Source organism: Rhinolophus sinicus, chromosome 8 (assembly GCF_057876585.1).
Source record: "Rhinolophus sinicus isolate RSI-liver-muscle chromosome 8, RSI-T2T, whole genome shotgun sequence".
Taxonomy (NCBI): domain Eukaryota; kingdom Metazoa; phylum Chordata; class Mammalia; order Chiroptera; family Rhinolophidae; genus Rhinolophus; species Rhinolophus sinicus.
Window position 1 is genome coordinate 15,326,967 of NC_142508.1, and position 18,109 is coordinate 15,345,075.

General features: G+C 48.1%; 1 protein-coding gene across 1 annotated transcript in view; it reads left to right on the plus strand.

Annotated features, from left to right (window-relative positions):
* PODXL (podocalyxin like) overlaps window positions 1-16,920 on the plus strand; it is a 53,501-nt gene extending 36,581 nt beyond the window's left edge. The window contains exons 4-10 of the mRNA XM_088800406.1: window positions 2,212-2,799; window positions 4,203-4,375; window positions 4,716-4,790; window positions 10,480-10,627; window positions 10,896-10,957; window positions 11,226-11,393; window positions 12,771-16,920. Of these exons, the coding sequence (XP_088656532.1) occupies window positions 2,212-2,799; window positions 4,203-4,375; window positions 4,716-4,790; window positions 10,480-10,627; window positions 10,896-10,957; window positions 11,226-11,393; window positions 12,771-12,968 (1,412 nt within the window). The 3' untranslated portion in view covers window positions 12,969-16,920. The remainder of the gene's footprint in view (window positions 1-2,211; window positions 2,800-4,202; window positions 4,376-4,715; window positions 4,791-10,479; window positions 10,628-10,895; window positions 10,958-11,225; window positions 11,394-12,770) is intronic.
* The last annotated feature ends 1,189 nt before the right edge of the window (window positions 16,921-18,109 follow it).

The window sequence follows — 18,109 nt, forward strand, 5'->3', positions numbered from 1 at the left end:
CCTTCATACTCTTCTATGGCAGCTCTCAGCCCTGCAAAAGCCACTTCACGGGCACTTCATTCTAGGTGATAGGTGATGATAACGTATGACTGCTTCTCCCCAAGGTGCCATGTCCCTTCATACCTGCAGCATTCCCACTTCCTTTAGCCCCAGGTAGGCCCAATAATTAATCTCTGAAGTCCTGCTGCCTGCAACCACTCCTGATACAGATTTCTGCTTCTCAGTAGCAAAATGTGTGTGTGTGTGTGTGTGTGTGTGTGTGTGCGTGCGCGCGCGCACGCACGCGCATATGTTCGCATGTGTGAGACACTGGATATTGTCTAGCTTATGGAGGAGCAGGGATTACTGGAGACCATTAGGGCTATTGCTAATATCACCCAAGTCAGGCTATAGAACTGGTCCAAAGAGGCTGGCGTTGGGCGCTGTGGCTCTGGCTTGAACCATGTGCTCCAGCATCATTTTCCCTGCTGCTTGCACTTGAGCATGATTTCGCTGCTACTGCCTCTTCACCCCCTGGCTGGGATGTGAGCATCTAACTTACAGCAGCTTAGTGCAAGCTTGTGCTCGAATCACAAGGGAGGCTGGAAAAGCAAATACCTGGCATTTTCAGTATCCAGAATAGGAGACAGATCCTCCTCCCCAAATATAGCAAAACGGTACAGATTCTGCTGTTGGCTACAAAGAATGGCAAAGGTCTACCATACCCCTCCCCTCCACTCTCTCCTTTCTGCTCAAGACAGAAAACTAAGACTCGTCCCAGATTCCCCTCTTCCCTGCACTTAGTACATCAGCAAGTATTTGATTCCATCTCCAAAATACAGTCTTGAATCCACTCTCTTGCCATCTCCTGTGTTAATAACTTAATACAGCTGACTGTCATCCATTTCATGGGGATTACTGTAATAGCCTCTTTTCTCCCCACTTTCTCCCTTCCAACTCATATTCTCTAAAGCAGCAAGAGTGTGTTTCTTAGTAAATCAGCCTATAAGACTTTACTTTAAAGTCTTCAGTGGCTTCTTTTTGAACTTAGAATAAAGTCCAAAATCCTTATTTTGGTCTCTAAGGAGGGTGGCCTTACATCTCATTTTACTTAGGATACAATTTTTAAAGGAGCCTCTTTTTATTATGAGAAATGTACGGTTTGGACAATAAGTTACTGTCACTTTACCCATAAGGCCCTGCTCCTTGCCCCTCACTCACTGAATGCCATTCACACTTATCTTCTCTTAGTTCTTCTCTCTATTTGGGGGCTTTTGCAGGTTCTGTTCCTTCTGCCGGCTACACTTTGCCTCTCATTTTCCACACAGCTTTTTCCTTGTTACCCTTCAAGTCTTAGCTTCACGGACACCTCTGAGCTGCCTTTCCTTAGCTCTCTGTCTACACAGCCCCTTCCCCTTGTCTGTGTCATTTCCTTGTTCATACCCTCCCTATAGTCAGAATTTGACGTTTAATTGTTCTGTCTACTTGTCTGCCTCACCCACTAGAATGTGAGCCTCCTGTGGGTATTTTTATATGTTTTATTCACCGTTGTATCCCAGGGCCTGACAGGGAACCTGTGATTTAATGGTTCTCTCAATAAATAACTTGCTAAATAAATAGAAGGCCTTCAGTTCCCTGACCCCCGACAAGGTTAAGCGACCACGCTAAACACAGTCAAAGCACGCTGTCCTTTTCTTCCTGAGCATGTCTCACAGTTGTACTTAAATGGTCATTTGTGTCACATCAGCTTGATTGTCATTTTCTCCTTTTAGATTATAATTCCCTGAGAACAGACATATGTCTCTCTAACCATGCTTACAACCGGGCGATTCGGGAAGTGAGTCGGCTCGTGCGTCTGCAGGACCATGTGCCTGGGAGCTGGAGAGGAGGCAGAGATGATCTTGGTGGCCTGGTTCTGTGGTGGCAGATTGAAAACTTGAAGGGCAGGTGCTTGGGGCCGATGGAGAGGGCTTCCGTATGCAGCCGGACCAGCCGACCTCGTCTCTCTTCTCTCCAGCAGCACTTCCCTTGATTCCCTCTGCCTCACTCTCAGTCTCCCTCTCAGAGGCTTCTTGAACCCCAGAAAAATCTGGGCACATCAAGGACCTGGGCGTTAAGCAAGGCAAATGGCAGAGATGGGAGCAAGACCCCTGGATCCTGGGGAAGAGCTGGAGAAGCAGAGAGAAAAACTTCCAGCTAGTACCCTAACTTGATTCTGTGTTGTCTTTGCAGAAAACTCGACCGCAAAGGACCTGGTGACAACATCCGGGACGACAGTAACCTGGACAACAGTAACCTCGATGACAGTAACCTCGACAGGAAACGGGACAGCAACCCCGATGGGAGACAGGACAACAACCCCGATGGGAGACGGGACAACAACCCGGATGGGAGATGAGACAACAACCCGGATGGGAAATGAGACAACAACCCGGATGGGAGATGGGACAACAACCCCGATGGGAGACGGGACAACAACCCCGATGGGAAACGGGACAACAACCCGGATGGGAGACGGGACAACAACCTCGACGACAGCAGCCACGACAGGAAACAGGACAGCAACCAAGACAGAAACCCAGACAGTACAACCCCAGTCCATATCAGGCCAGCTCATAGAAACGCAGTCCACACAACCCCTCACGCCGCCCCCACCCATAACCCCTCAACCTTCGCATCCTGTTACCACCCCAGACCCCGGTGCAGCTCCTCTTCCCGTGACCTCCCCACCCAGCACTCAGCAGCCGGCTCCGAGCCCGATTCCTCCGAAGAGCCCAGGGTGCCCTCCTGAGGCATCAAAAGACAAGACTACGGCTTCAAGTAAGTAGTTCAGGCCCGATGGCAGGTCACACCTTCCCAGCTCAGAGGACACCTACCACACTAAGTAAGCAATGTCTTTTATTTCCAAGCAAGAAAAACTTTTAAATGCTTACATTGTATACAGTTGCTCAGCTGGAAGAAGAGTTTCATGCTGAGGGTTAAACCTTGTGAATGCACTCCACCTTCATTCAGCCCTTTTTCTATTTCAGTGAGGAGCAGAGACCAACAGTGCTACCCTGTTTACCTGAAAATAAGACCTAGCCGGATCATCAGCTCTAATGCGTCTTTTGGAGCAAAAATTAATATAAGACCCGGTCTTGTCCGATCTTATATTATAGTAAAATAAGACCGGGTCCTATATTAATTTTTGTTCCAAAAGATGCATTAGAGCTGATGGTCCGGCTAGGTCTTATTTCAGGGAAACAATAGTCTATACGTGGGTACAGCTCTGGGAGGTTGTAGTGGCGGAGTATTGGGGATATTGGAAGTACTCCCGAACGGTGTTTCTCAAACACTGTTTGAGAAATGTATAAGAAATACATTTGATGGCAATCTACAGTAAGAAAATACATTTTAGCTTTACATCATGACCCAGGACACATACATATGAGATACATGTAACACACACATAACTGATACAATTTTTCACTAACCTGGGCTTATCTTTATTATGAGTGATACACTCTGATATTTTCTATTCTATACCGCTCCACCCCCCTTTTTAAGTGCTGGTCTTAACCCAGTAAACTAATTTCAAAACTCACGGATGGATTATAAGCCTCAAGATTATGACTCATGTCAGACCTATTGAATTAAGAGTTTCTGAGTGTGAACCTGAGAATCTGCATTTTCAAGACCTCCGCAGGTAATTTGGGTGCAGAGTGAAGTTCACAGACCACCACACCAGAAGAGAGCGGTAGCATCCTGCTGTACAAGTAAGGGCTCTGAGTGGGATAAACCTGGATTCAAATCCCGGCTCTGCCACTTGGCTAACATGTCACCTTGGTCTAACTGTGCAGCCTCTATGAGCTTCAGTTTCCTTGTTTATGAAATAGGGATCATTACGGTACCTTTCTCACAGGGTTGTTGGGAGGATTAAATAAGAAAGTACCTGTAAAGCATTGAGGACGGTGCCTCAGTTCATGTTAGGTATTGCTGCTGATGTCATCGTCATTACTCCTTTTATCTGGTCCTTAAGCTGGCCCCTCCAGTCTGACCCATCCTGTAATATGTTACAGGAATTGAGCTCCCGTTTGCCTCTTCTTCCACATAGTCTGCTTACTTCAGCTTGCAATCTAGGTAGGGGATAAAACCAAAAACCCAGAGGAAACAAAGGACAAGAAAGACCGGCCTCTTCTCTTAAAGGTACCACTCATCTTTTCTCAATTGTTTCCCAATTCCAGTGGTTACCACACAAGGAAATCAACAGACCAAGTCAGCCATCCCTGGGAACGTTACATTAGGACCTGCGGCCATGCCTCCTGTCAGAACCACAGACTCCAGCACTCAGATGGCTCCAACTGCACCCCATGGCTCTAACATCCCGTCTCCCACCTCACCTCTTGAGAAAGGAAAGGTAATTCCGACAGGGATGGGACAAGAGAGCCCAGACTCAAATAGAAGGGGCTCTGAGAAGAGCATTTCTATTCTTCTCTCCAGCCCAGGGTCCCTGACTAGGGCGGGTAGGAGCAAACGTCCATTTGCTCTGCGATCTCCTTGGCTTTGCCATCTCTGGCTGAGACAGCTGGACAGCCAGTCACACAGCCGGCTGTGACGCTCTCGCCCAGCCATGCCCCCAGCTTGCCAGGAACTCCTTCCTTTGTGTCACCCATGCAGGGGGTGGGGAGGGAGAGAGGAGACAACGATGAGAGCCTGTCTGTCTCAGCCTGACCCTTAATTCCAGTGGCTTCTTCCAGATCGAGTGCCAGCCTCTCGGAAGGCTGAAGGAGGAGAAGATGCTTATCCTGAACGTCACGAAAACCAGCCGCTGTGTGAGTACCTCGCTCATCTGAGCCCCACGCTGATCCACACCCCCAAAATGCAGTTTAGCGGCAGGGTTGAGGAAGCTAGAAGGGAATGAAGTGTTTCTTCTGATGAAAAGGGTGTGTGCTGACTTTGTTGGCCTTGCTTTACCCTGCTAGTAGGAAGTGGCCCCTTCCCATCTTAGAGAGGTACTGAGTGAGGTTTGCACGTCTCTCCGGGAAGCCCCACCCTGAAGGCTGCTGGAGGCCCAGAAGTACCAGGTCCCCTGGGCTTCCACTGTGTAACTGTTCACATGCTCTGAGAGTCTGGAGACCCCAAGCCTACTTCCCGTTTGCCTTTAGCTCAGGGTGTGACTTTATGTTAAGTTGATCTCTTTGGGCTTCAGAGGCCGCGATTGAAAATGAGAGGCTTAGTGTGCCTAACTCTCCCTGTTCTAATGGTGTGTGGTTTTCTATTTCTTGGGCCATGGCCTCAATGGAGAATAGCATGGAGAGATTCTTCCTCTAAACTGAGGAATCAGACAGAGCCCCTGAGCATCAGAGAGCCATTGCTAACAGCTGTTCTTCCACTCAGGGTGCTGTGTGTGTGTGAGAGTGTGTGTATTGGGGTTGGGGTGTCAGCATGTATGTATGTGAGTGTAGCAGTGTGTGCCTTCAGACTGCCAGTCTCTAGGATTAAAGGTTTTTACTCAGTAAATGGCTGAGCCCTGTGAGTGTAGGTGATGGACGGCTCACTGCTGCCCTCTCGTGGTCAGTGCCTATTTTTGCAACCACCCCTAGGAACTAGAACAGAACATGGTTTCCTAAAGGATGGAGAACTTGGGCTTACAACCCTGTAATGCCACCTGTATTTTCTGCAGTTGTTTTTTTTTTTTTTTCTTTTCTTTTTCGTGTGTCCATTTTGCTGGAATTTTCCAAGTGAACTTTACAAAAGCCTACATTTAGACTGGAGTTTTAAAAGGGAATGGTTTCCCTGCGGTTGGGTTTTTGGGATGAGGCACGAATCACACTGATATTTGCACAGCCTTTCTTCAGGCCCTTTTTGGCTGAAACTTGGCAGGTGGTGTGACTGGGTGTGAGAAGCATTTTTTCCCTTTGCTGTGAAGGGAAGGTGGAAAGCCCTGGATCCCTACCTGGTGTCAGGCTGGGGAATTAGTGAGCCTCAGGAAATTCCAGGTAGAAAATCAGTGGATGGTTTGTGGGGGTCCTGAGGTAAGTCACAACAAGAGTCTTTTTCTTCATCTCAGTCCCTTATAAAATCAAGTCAGAGAAACACCAGCTCGGGTGCCTCTCGATGACAATGGCAGGATTGGGTAAAAGCCTCCCACACTTTGCTTCTTCACCTGTAGCCCTAAAGCCATGTCAGCCATGCTCTTTCTGCTTAGAAATATAGAAGGCTCCCTTCCAAGATGACCCCCTGTGCCTACTCCCATGTTCCTCTGTTCAGTGATGGTCCCGCCTTTTGTCCTGTAAGCCTGCTTATGGTTTCATAGAGTCTTAGCCTAGGGAATGGGCACATGTTTCAATTCTGGGATCGATAACCTTGAGCTGAGAGTCGCAGCTTCCTCTCCTGAGGTCAGTGAACTGAGTGTCAAACCTGGTGAGAGAGAGATCCAAGATGGCAGAGTAGATAAACACTGTGCCTGCTTCCGTCTGTGAACACATCAAAATTACAACTAAATTATAGAACAGTCAACCTGGAAAATCTCCTGAAATCTGGCTGAACAGAAGTTTTATAACCAAGGATATAAAGAAGCAGCCACATCTAGACGGGTAGGAGGGATGGAGACGTGAAATGGGCTGGCCCCAAACCTCACTGTGGCAGCTGAGAACCGGGAGGGATATCTTGGTGACGAAGGTTCCCCCCAGAGGAATGGGAGACCCCAGCCTGACACTGGCCTCCCCAGCCCAGAATACTGGTGCCAGGAAGAGGTACCCACACAACATCTGGCTGTGAAAAAGAATGGGGATTCCAACCAGCCAGGTGGAAGGAAGGCTGCAGGAAACCCAGATGTCCTGAAACAGCCTGCCCAAAGACTCTCTCACTTGCTGGCACTCACTTGGGCTCCAGCAAAGGGACAGTAACTCAGGGGGGGCGTCGGAGGCATACAGGTATGTGGCTTGGAGCGAGGCCTGGAGGACAGTCACCAATTTCCCTGTGTGGGGTCCTTCTCCTGTGCAGCTGGTAGGCAGGTGCCATCTTTCCTGTGTTGAGCCTTCCCCCACAGGCCAAATCTGAAGCTGACTGGCATGGTGAGCTCCACTGTTCCACCCTACTGACTCCCTGAGATCCCACCCCACCCAACTTGCTCAACACTAGTGGCACTTTATCTGAGAGCAGCCAGCCCTGCCTGCATGGCACTCTCTCTTGAAAACGACCCACATGGGTGGCAGCTGGCCTTGGTGTGCTCTGAGACTTTTGCTGAGCAGCACCAAGCTCAGCACTGGCACCAAACCAGAATCTACATTAACCTGTTGACCACAATTCTTCCCACTCGATTCCCTGAGACCCTGCCTCACTCAACTCATATACCTACGAGGCTTTATCAGGGGTTGAAACTTAAGGGAGCCAGCAGGTGGCAGCAGGCCTCGGGGTGTCTTGGTTTTTTAGAGATACCCCAAACCCAGTACGGGTAACAGCTATCCTCAGTTTGCAGCGTGGCCTCTCCCACATGCCTCCAGGGTTAGCACAGGCAGTGAACAACTGCAGATCGCTTTGTAGCTCCTAACAGGTAGTCCAGGTCTGGTCACAGGCAGTGGGTAAACCTGGGCCTGCACCAGAGCTCCTCCCAAGAGACCCCAGAATCAACATACTTAGAGGTCGGCTTCAGACCATAACAGAGCACCACCACCCAATTAGAGCTCAAGTGGCACACTCAAAGGGTGATCTCAATAGGTATGAAGCCACTGGGGCGAATCCCACTCAGTGGGGTAAGCCCCCCCACCCAACAGCCTGTAAGCTGTGGACACAGTCAAACTCCACAGCCAATCAGCCTAAGGGTCAATCCCACCCACAGACATGCCAATAGCAATCAAGGCTCAACTATAACAGGAGAGCACACACAACCCACACAAGGGGTACTCTTGGAGCACCTGGAGCAGATGACTAGGAGACTATGCCAGGGCCACGCTGGGCACCTACTACATAAGACTACCGGACAAGACTGGGAGACATAGAAGATCTACCTGATACGTAGGAACAAACACAGAGAGGCAGCAAAAATGAGGAAACAAAGAACTACGTCCCAAATGAAAGAACAGGAGAAATCTCCAGAAATAGGACTAAACAAAATGGAAACAAGCAGCCTACCAGATACAGAGTTAAAAACAGTGGTTACAAGGATGCTCAAGGAACTTAGTGAGAACTTCAACAAAGAGATAGCAAGCATAAAAAAGGACACAGAAACCATAAAAAAGAACCAGTCAGAAGTGCCGAATACAATAACTGAAATTAAGAATGTAGTAGAAGGAATCACTGGCAGACTAGATGAAGCAGAGGATCGAATCAGCAATTTGGAAGACAAGTTAGCAAAAAACACCCAATCAGAACAGCAAAAATAAAAAAGAATTAAAAAAAAAAAAGAGGATAGTTTACGAGACCTCTGGGACAACATCAAGCATAACAACATTTGCATCATAGGGGTACCAGAAGGAGAAGAGATAAAGCAAGGGATTGAAGAAATCATGACTGAACATTTTCTTAACCTGGTGAAGGAAATAGACATAAAAGTCCAGGAAGCGCAGAGTCCAAAACAAGATGAACCCAAACAGGCCCAGGCCAAGACACATTATAATTAAAATGGCAAAGATTAAAGACAGAGAATCCTAAAAGCAGCAAGAAAAAGGCAGCTAGTAACTTATAAGGGAGCTCCCATAAGACTGTCAGCTGACTTCTCAACAGAAACTTTGCAGAAGGGATTGGCACAAAATAGTCAAAGTGATGAAAAGCAGGGACCTACAACCAAGATTACTTTACGCAGCAAAACTACCATTTAGAATGAAAGGACAGATAAAGAGCTTCCCAGACAATAAAAAGGTAAAGGAGTTCATCACCACCAAACCAGTATTAACAAGGAATGTCAGAGGGATTTCTTTAAGATGGGGGCGGGGGTGGGAGATCAAAATCATGAGTAACAAAATGGCAATAGCTACATGTCTATCCACAATTACTTTAAAAGTAAATGGATTAAATGCTCCACTCAAAAGACACAAAAGGTGTGAATGGATAAAAAAACAAAACCCTTACATATGCTGCCTACAAGAGAATCATGTCAGATTGAAAGATACATAGATGGAAAGTAAAGGGATGGAAAAAGTGTATTTCATGAAAATGAAAACAAAAAACAGCTGCGGTCGCCTTACTTATACCAGACAAAATAGACTTGAAAACAAAAACTATATAATGAGATAAAGCAGCACCTAGTAATCCCACGTCTGGGTATTTATGTGAAGAAACCCAAACGCTACTTTGAGGGGACCAGTGCACCCACTTGTTCATTGCAGCATTGTTTACAATGGCCAAGATGTGAGGCAGCCTGGGTGTCTGTTGATGGAAGAATGGATAAAGAGGAGGTGGTACATATATACCGTGGAATATTGCTCAACCATGGAAGAGAATGGGTTCTTGCCATCTGCAGTGGCATGGAAGGACCTGGAGGGTATTGTGCTGAATGGAGTGTCAGACAGAGAAAGATAAGATACAATGTGATTTTGCTTATATGTGGAATCTAAAGAATAAACGAACAAAACAGAAACAAACTCATAGACACAGAGAACATATTGATGGTTGCTAGATAGAATGTGGGTTGGGGGTGAGTGGAAAGGGAAAGGGATTAGGAAGTATAAACTGGTAGTTACAAAACAGTCATGGGGATATAAAGTAAAGCACAGGGAATATAGTGAATAATACGGTAATAAGTATGTATAGTGCCAGGTGGGTACTAGACTAGTCAGGAAGATCATTTCTTAAATTATATAAATGTCTAACCACCATGCTGTACACCTGAAATTAATATAAAGTAATATTTAATGTCAACTGTAATTGAAAAATTTATAAAGGGGGGAAAGGGGAAGGGGAATAAGAGGTCCAAATGTGCAGGTATAAAACAAGTAAGTCATGGGGATGTAATGGACAGCATGGGGAATATAGTCAATAATATTGTGATAACGTGGTACAGTGTCAGATGGTAGCTGGACTTATCATGGTGATCACTTCTTTAGGTCTATAAATGTTGAATAACTATGGTGTACCCCTGAAACTAATATAGTATTGTACGTTAGCTATAGTTTATTAAAAATCTTTTTAAAAAGAAAAAAAAGACTGGTGAGAAGTTCAGAGAGATTGGGTCTGGTTGCCAGGCAGTGCCTCTTCTAGCCCCTTCTAAGGAGAGAGATGATAAAAGGCAGTAGATTGCGATCCTTTAAGAGCTTTGACAGAGAAAGGGGCTGTAGGTGAAAGGTACTGTTCAACCACAGACAAGATAAACAGGGTGAGGGGACTGGGGCAGAGAAGGCAGTGTCTGTTCCTGGAGAACAGCACGTAACCTGGCAGGCCTGGGAATGGCTGCAGTTGAGGCTGGAGAAGGGCATAGGTTCAGTCTGGCCACAGCATTCCCCTCACCGTAGCTCTGAAGGGCAGTCCACAAGCCTAGGCTGCAGTCAAGATCCCTGAGGAATCACCTCTGATCTCCCACAATAGGCGAAGAGCCTTCAAGATGACAAACTGGCCGCACTTCTGTGCCGAGCAGCAAAATCTACCTTCAACCCAACTCAAGATCAGTGCCATATAGAGCTGGAACCTATTCCAGATATCCAGTCAGTGGCGATCAAAGAAATCAGTATCCAGAGTGAGTTGGGAGCAAAGGGGGACTCGGCCCTATGTGGGGTGGGAATGGGGCAGGGGGTGGCGGTTCAGGAGCCATGGGGATGGGTCAGTGCTGGTGTTCCCTGTTTCCTAAGAATTATCAAGCTATTCCCCCTCCCAGAGCCACCCAAGAGAGCTACCACTCAGGAGACTGCGATACAGTCCGTCCTCCTTGAGGCCCAGTCTCTATCCCTTACCAGATCACTCCAAGCTGGACCACTGAAGCAGTGTCTCTCCTTCCTTCCCCGCAGCAAACCTCCATCCCCAGCACGTATATGAATTGCTGAGAGACAAATGGGATGACCTGAAGGAGGTAAGTGGGCTCCTCCCAGGCGTGTGCACAGATGGGGTCAGGAGCCTGTCCCTGGAAGTCCACAGTTACTTTGTTCCACAGTGTCTCCCTCAATGTAGGGAAACCTGTCACTTGCAAGCATGGGGAAGATAGGATGAGAGGGGGACAGGAGGCTGGGGAGATAGGCCCCACCAGACCCAAGCGGAAGAGCTCATGAATGCATGGGAGTTGAGAGACAGGGTACCCCAGAAGCTGTTTCCTGCCACCTAACTTTCTCCTTCCTGGCCAGCTGGGCGTCAGTCACATGCAGCTTGGGGACCAAGGACCCCCAGAAGAGACTGAGGACCGGTTCAGCATGCCCCTCATCATCACGATTGTTTGCATGGCATCCTTCCTGCTCCTTGTGGCGGCCCTCTATGGCTGCTGCCACCAGCGCCTCTCCCAGAGGAAGGACCAGGTGAGGACGTCCCTCTCCTAGCCAGGAAGCAGTCCGACTCACCAGACAGATGACTCTCGCATCATTATTCCCATGTTAGAGGGGAGTGAGTAGTCAGTCCATGGACCCTTCCAGGCAGAGCTCATCCCTGCTAGGAAATGGACGTGGGAAATTAAAGAGGCAGCCTGGTGGAAGGGAAGAACGTGGGCTTTGGAGTCCGAGAGATCTGATTTAAGCCGTAGTTCTGCCTCTATTATCACTGAGCTTCGGGCTTCTCATCTGTGTAATGGGGAGAAGAGCCACCTTGCAGCGGTGCTCTGAGTTGTCACTGATGTAAATGGGTGTAGGCATGGCTGGGTAGCCAGTTCTTTTACCTGCCTCCTCACTGTTCCCGTCAGCACACTTCTCTCCAGACCCATGGTTTTCAGCACTGGTCGCACGCTGTGGGGAGCTTAAAAAAAATTCCCATGCCTAGCTTCCTCACACACCAATTGAAACAGAATCTCTGAATCAGTGTATTTGTTAAAAGCTTCCCAGTGAGGGGTGGCTGGATGGCTCAGCTGGTGAGAGTGTGACGTCTGAACAATAGGGTTGCCAGTTCGATTCCCACATGGGCCAGTGAGCTGCGCCCTCCACAACTAGATTGAAGACAACGAGCTGCTGCTGAGCTTCTAGAGGGGCGGACGGATGGCTCAGCTGGTTAGAGGGCGAGATCTCAACAATAAGGTTGCTGGCTCAATTCCCTCCTGGGATGGTGGGCTGCGCCCCCTGCAACTAAGATTGAAAACAGCAACTGGACTTGGAGCTGAGCTGCGCCCTCCACAACTAGATTGAAGGACAGTGATTTGGAGCTGAAGGGCCCTGGAGAAACACACAGTTCCTCAATATTCCCCAATAAAATTAAAAAAAGAAAGCTTCCCGGTGACTGCTGTGCAACCCAGTTTGTACCTCAGCAAAAGAGAGAGAGAAAGCACGGTCTCCATGTGGCTTCTAGCAGCAGCTAAGGTAGCTCCCGTTCTGTCCTCAGTCTTTCGGCCTGAGGAAAGTTGTTTTTAACAGTCCTTCCCAATTCAGTGCAGTGGGGGGAGGCATGTGCCGGAGAGGAAGGTTTGCGGGGAGGAATGGAGGACAGAGTGGAGGACTCTGGGGAACAAACTGCATCTCCGTGGGCTTCATGGATTTGTCACCGGAGTGAAGAAGCGGTGAGTTTTAGAGCTGGGCAAGTGCTTGTCTCAGACTGGCCCTGAGGCAGGCCAGTATTCAGGATGGCCTTCAGGCGCACTTCCTCATTCACATTAGCCAAACGGGGGTTCTTGGATTATAGGGGTGCATGTGTTATATGAAGACTAATAGCCCTCAAAACCGACCTTTCTTCTTGGGTCATCTTCCCCACTGTAGCAACGACTAACAGAGGAGCTGCAGACAGTGGAGAACGGTTACCATGACAATCCAACACTGGAAGTGATGGAGACCTCATCAGATATGCAGGAGAAAAAGGTGGTCAACCTGAATGGGGAGCTGGGCGACAGCTGGATCGTCCCCCTGGACAACCTGACCAAGGACGAGCTAGAGGAGGAGGAGGACACACACCTCTAATCAGGCCTGCTGGCGCCTCCGACAGTGCCACAGCTCCAGACTGAACACCGCAAGTGCCGTTTGGACAGGGGAGGAACACCCTTCCCATCCGAGGGAAAGACTAGGGAGGGAGAGCAGACTCGGAGGGTTCCCTCCTCCCAATCCCACAGGGCCTTAATTTTTCCCTTATCAAGCTGAACAAATCACATTCTGTCTAGATTCCTCCTGTAAAATAACCTACTAGTGCCTGAGCTGCAAGATGAGAGGAAGGGAGACCAAGAAGAGCCATGTAAGGGACTTCAGTGATCACCTAGTAGAATCCCTGCATTTCACAGATGAGATGACAGGCCTAAAGCAGGCAAGGTCAAGGTCACACAGCCAGTGTGAGAGTCAGGATGGAAACAGGTTCCTTCCTTCAGTCCAGTGCCTGTTTCCACCACGCCACTGCTGTGACCACTGGTGCCCTTCCTGCAGAGCTGCCCCGGGCAGGGGGTGAAGCTACCAATCGATGGATGGGATAGAAGTGAGAGCGGCAGGGCCAGATCCTGTTTCAGTGGGATCTGATTATGTGAAAGTCTAGGTCCCCAGTTCTAGCTCCTAACCCAGCCTCGTGTCAGTGTTACTGTCCTCTGTTCTACCCCCTCCCCTCCTCAATTTTTATTCCCACTCTGTCCCAGGGCCCTGAGACTAACACCAGTCAGTCATGACCTTGAACCCCTTGTTGTGGATTCTGGTTTCCTGGCGTTTGTTTGGTGAGACTGGGATTTAGACCACACAGGATTCCCAGTGGGAATGTGGTCTGCTTAGGGGTCCATCCATAGGTGAAGAGCAGGGGAAGCCCTTCCTCCCAGGATGGGTCCTGGCCCATCACACGAGGCACCTTTTGAAGAAGCTTCCTAAGTGTGCCTTGGACCTCCCATTCTCACCGCGACAAAAATCCACAGCAGCCACTGAAGGCAAAGTATCCCTATTTTGTTGTTCACTGCTCAGCCCATGGGGGTGAAGACCCTGGCTAGGAAACCCCTGAGATCCAGTGTGAACGGGCAGCTTTAGGATGGATAGACTTTCCTGGGGCCCCAGTCAGCAGAGAGGTGTCTGAACAATTGACTGAAACAGCCAGGAAGGATAGGCGTTCCTCTCTTTCGTAGGAAACTCAGGGACTTTTCAAGTTGCTGATAGTTTTGTTATGATTTTTCTAATCCAGCCCTCTCCTGCCCACGGCCAAAGCTCAAACTGTAGGGAGACTTGTAGAGAGCTGACCTCACTGATTCCGAGCCCCCTGTGCCACCAGTTAAGAAGGGCTAGACCGTGTGGTATCCGTCAGGGTGCAGAAGGGGCAGCCTGGGGGGCTGGCTGGTGTCTGTCTAACCTCTCACTGCTCTGGCCTGGAACCTTTGCCTCTTTTCTCTAGTCCCAGTGGGGCTGCCCCGTTGTCCTGCAATGTCTGGTGGCATCTCAGGGAAATAAAATACTATCTGTTCCTCGGTGGGGAACTCAGCAGTTAGCTGCCACGGAGAAGGTACCAGAGGACTCGGCATAAATAATGAGGTCCAATCTGATTTTCTGAGGGAGAGAGAATCCTGCGTGGAATTTTGAACTTTGCCCATGGTGTCTGGTGTGCTTGGGCATAAGTTCCCTGGAACCAACTAGGGAGCTGGGCAGCACTGCTGAGGAGAATGAAAAGTGTCATTTCCAGGTGAAAAGCCAGAACTACAGGACCTAGAGGCTGGCCCAGGCCACGACAGTTGGGATCCAAGAGCCTCTCTGCTTTGCGAGAGGTTCTTTCTAAAAGGGGAGGCTCGGTGTCCTTCCCTGGCTGCCTTATTCCGTCTTCATAGCCTTTTACCCTTTGGCCTTGGGGCTCAAAGAGGGGCCCCAGTGAATTTCCCAAGAGCTAGAGAGATCCTAGGCTGACATGGATCCAAAAGTATTTGCCCTGATTCTCCAGTATGTAGAGAAGGGCAGGATGGAGAACAGTGCCAGTTTGGGGGAAAAAGAGAGGAGACCTTGTCATTCTGGGAGAAATCTGTTAGCTTCCTTCCTGCCCAGTATTTGGTTCTTTCTACCTAGTGGGTTTCTATCATGGCATCTGTGGAAGAGACGCGGCTGAATTTTACTCCTTTGCTAATTCTGGGTCACGTTTCCTCTAGCCAGGCCTTTAGACAGACAGCAAACACGCCTCTTCGAATTCATCAAAGGCTGCAGCCCCTGGGCCAGGCCTCTTGTGGAGAGAGGTGATGCCTGGCTAGGACTAGAGCGAAAATCAGGCTTGGTCCAGAGAAATGGCTGTGGCTCTGTCTAAGGAGACCTCTGAGAAGCTTTGGGCTGGTTCAGAGGTTCCTTTCAGAGGTGCATCGAGATTGTGTTACTCTAGCTTTTTCAGGCAACTTCAGAGTCCAGTACCTTGCCTCGGCTTGCTCTTGCCACTAGACATCTATGTCCAAAGCCACACAGTTATGCTTCTGTAAAGGTCATTTTCTTCCCATCTCTGGGTTCTAAATGCTGTCTGGCCATTCAGATTCTGGGGCTGAGAAAAGAGGAACTCAGCATGACTAAACAAGTTGTACCAAAGAGACTACAAACTCTTCAGTGACACATGGGTTTCCCTAAGTTGCATCCAAGGCCAGAAACCATGCATCTGATGATTGGACAGAATCCGGTGCAAAGCATGCGTCATGTGAGCAGGGAGGGATGAGCGGTGCTCATGAAGGAGGTACACACATGTTCTTTGCATCGAGACAGAATACGGGTTCAACGTAGACATACGATTCTTTTTCCCCCTCTTGATAAGGAAAGCTAGCAGAAAGTTTATTTGAACCACTTTTGAGATTTATCCTTTTTGACAATATGCTGGAGAAACTTTGAAACACAAGCTCAAGCTGGTATAGATATAATATACATATTTTTGGACAATGTAAATAAAACAGCCACATAGTAATCCACTCTGTATTTACTGCTTTAAGTGAATATACTTTGGAAAAACATTTGTTAGCTAAGAGATGGCTTTTGTTTTTCTCTGAACAAGAATGTAAATGTCTATTTTACTAGAAATGACAAGTTTTTGTTTGGTTTTTCTTTAACGAAAAATGAAATAAGATAGGCTGACAACAAAGTATTTGTCTTACATATCGGGCATTTTTATTTTTAAATAGGATCCTCACCCCTCCCAGCAAAGTCCCAGCCTATTATAGCAAGGGTCGGAGTGGACATGCACTGGTTAGAAAGGGACAGTCTGGTCACAGGGAGAGGGTAGTAGACACCTAGTCCAACTTTCCTTTTTTTTTGCTTTTAAAGAAAAAACCTGAAGCCCAGAAAGATAAAGTGACTTGGCCAAAATCACATGGTTAGTGACAGAAACAGGCTTAACTCCTGGGATGGAAGACTATCCAGGGCCTTGGAGAAGCAATAAATTATTAAGGTCGGACAAGCTCCCCAGAGTGATACAAAGGTACAGAATTCCCTCCTCAAATCTCATCCTGCAAGCAAGGCTAGGGAGGGCGTGAAGACAGAAAGAACCTGACTGGTCTTCTCCGTTTATCTCTGAGTTATTTAGACCTAAGACTCAAATGAACAATTCTTTTCTGTCCAGACAACAGTTTGAATGAGCTTTTCCATATGGGTCTGCTGGCTCTCCCAGGATCAAAGGGACTAAGACAGGAGAAGGCAGAGGGGCAGGAGGAAAGCAACGGCCCATCTTTCATCACTGTCACTAGCTGATTCACTCAGGTTTGGTGAAAACACAACACTGAGTGAGAAGAGGGGAGTACCGTGTGATGTGGGTCTTTCTGGTAAGAGTGAAGTTTTGAGTTTGCCCAGGGGACTGGGGAGTGTGTGTCTTAGTGGACAGGGGTCTGAAGTACACTGGAATTTACTGAGAAACTTCTTTGTAAAGACTATACTTAATTATTGCCATTTTCTTACAAAAATATATTTTGGAAAATTGTATACTGTCAATTAAAGTACTTTTGTGTAAGCTGGCGGTGTGCTCTGATTGGCTTCCGTTCTTCACATGTGCACGTGGCTCATCACCGAGGCGTCTGAAGTCATCAGACAGGCCGATGAGTGCTGAGACCTCGGCTTAGTTATGCCTGCTGAACGATGTGGGTCCAGAGAGTGAAAGAGGGAAGGTGCAAAAAAGGAAAGGAGGGATCCTGGAGGTGATGACGGTTCTCCAGATTATTTCAGGCTGTTCGAGTGAGCCTAACCGAAAAGACCTCTTTCCCTCACAACACGGTTTGATCACTGTTTCACCTCTTCCTTTCCTCTATTTCTGCTTCAGATACAATTATGAGTCACTCATCACTAAGGATCCCACGGGGGCTGCTGAATCCTGGTCAGGTATGAAAACACTGGCACCGAGACAAAGCAAATGAAAATACAAAAAGTCAACAAAGAGGTTCTGTACGGGCCCTGTTCCTGCCCATAAAAGGATCTGTTTACTTGTCACAAAAAGCCTCTGCCTGTCCCTTATTTAGAGACGAGTGAAGATGGGGGAGGTTCAGGAAAGGACTCAAAGATGACTTGGGATTGCCTTCACCTCCTCGGGCAGTACGATCCACCTGTATTGTCAGGAGAATCTGGTCCACCTTCATAGTTGCTATACAACAATCTCTTCTGCTTGCCTGGCACCTTACAGTTTACACAACATTTTTACATCTTATTTAGGAATTAACACCCCTATACCAATAGGGAAATGAGGTACAGAGATTGGGATTCTCTTGGAGAGCACACAGCCATTTAAATGGCAGTGCTTAGCCTCGGATCTGCACCTTTCCTCTTTCAGTCCTGCATTCTTTTTTCAATACCACATTGAGGCCCGAGTTCCAACAACAAAGTAGACTTCTGGAATGCAGCTACCATTATGATTTTCCTCTTAATGTGGGAGTTCTGAAAGGCAGTCTACACTCTTGAGGGTGGACCAGAATTGCGCCAGGGGTATTTTGAGGTGAACTTCAAGTGTGTGCCAAGGCTACAGAAAGGAGTACAGTACCAGGAACTCTACTTGGGCAGGCCCTTGGGCCATGCTGGAGGCCCACTGTTCTAAGAAGAGAATGACTCACAGTTTATTGCTGGTCACAAATTAGACCTAAGACTCCATTCTCTTCCTGAATAAGTCATTCACCCTTCGCCCTGCCCTGCCCACCAAGAGCCACTCTCAGTTG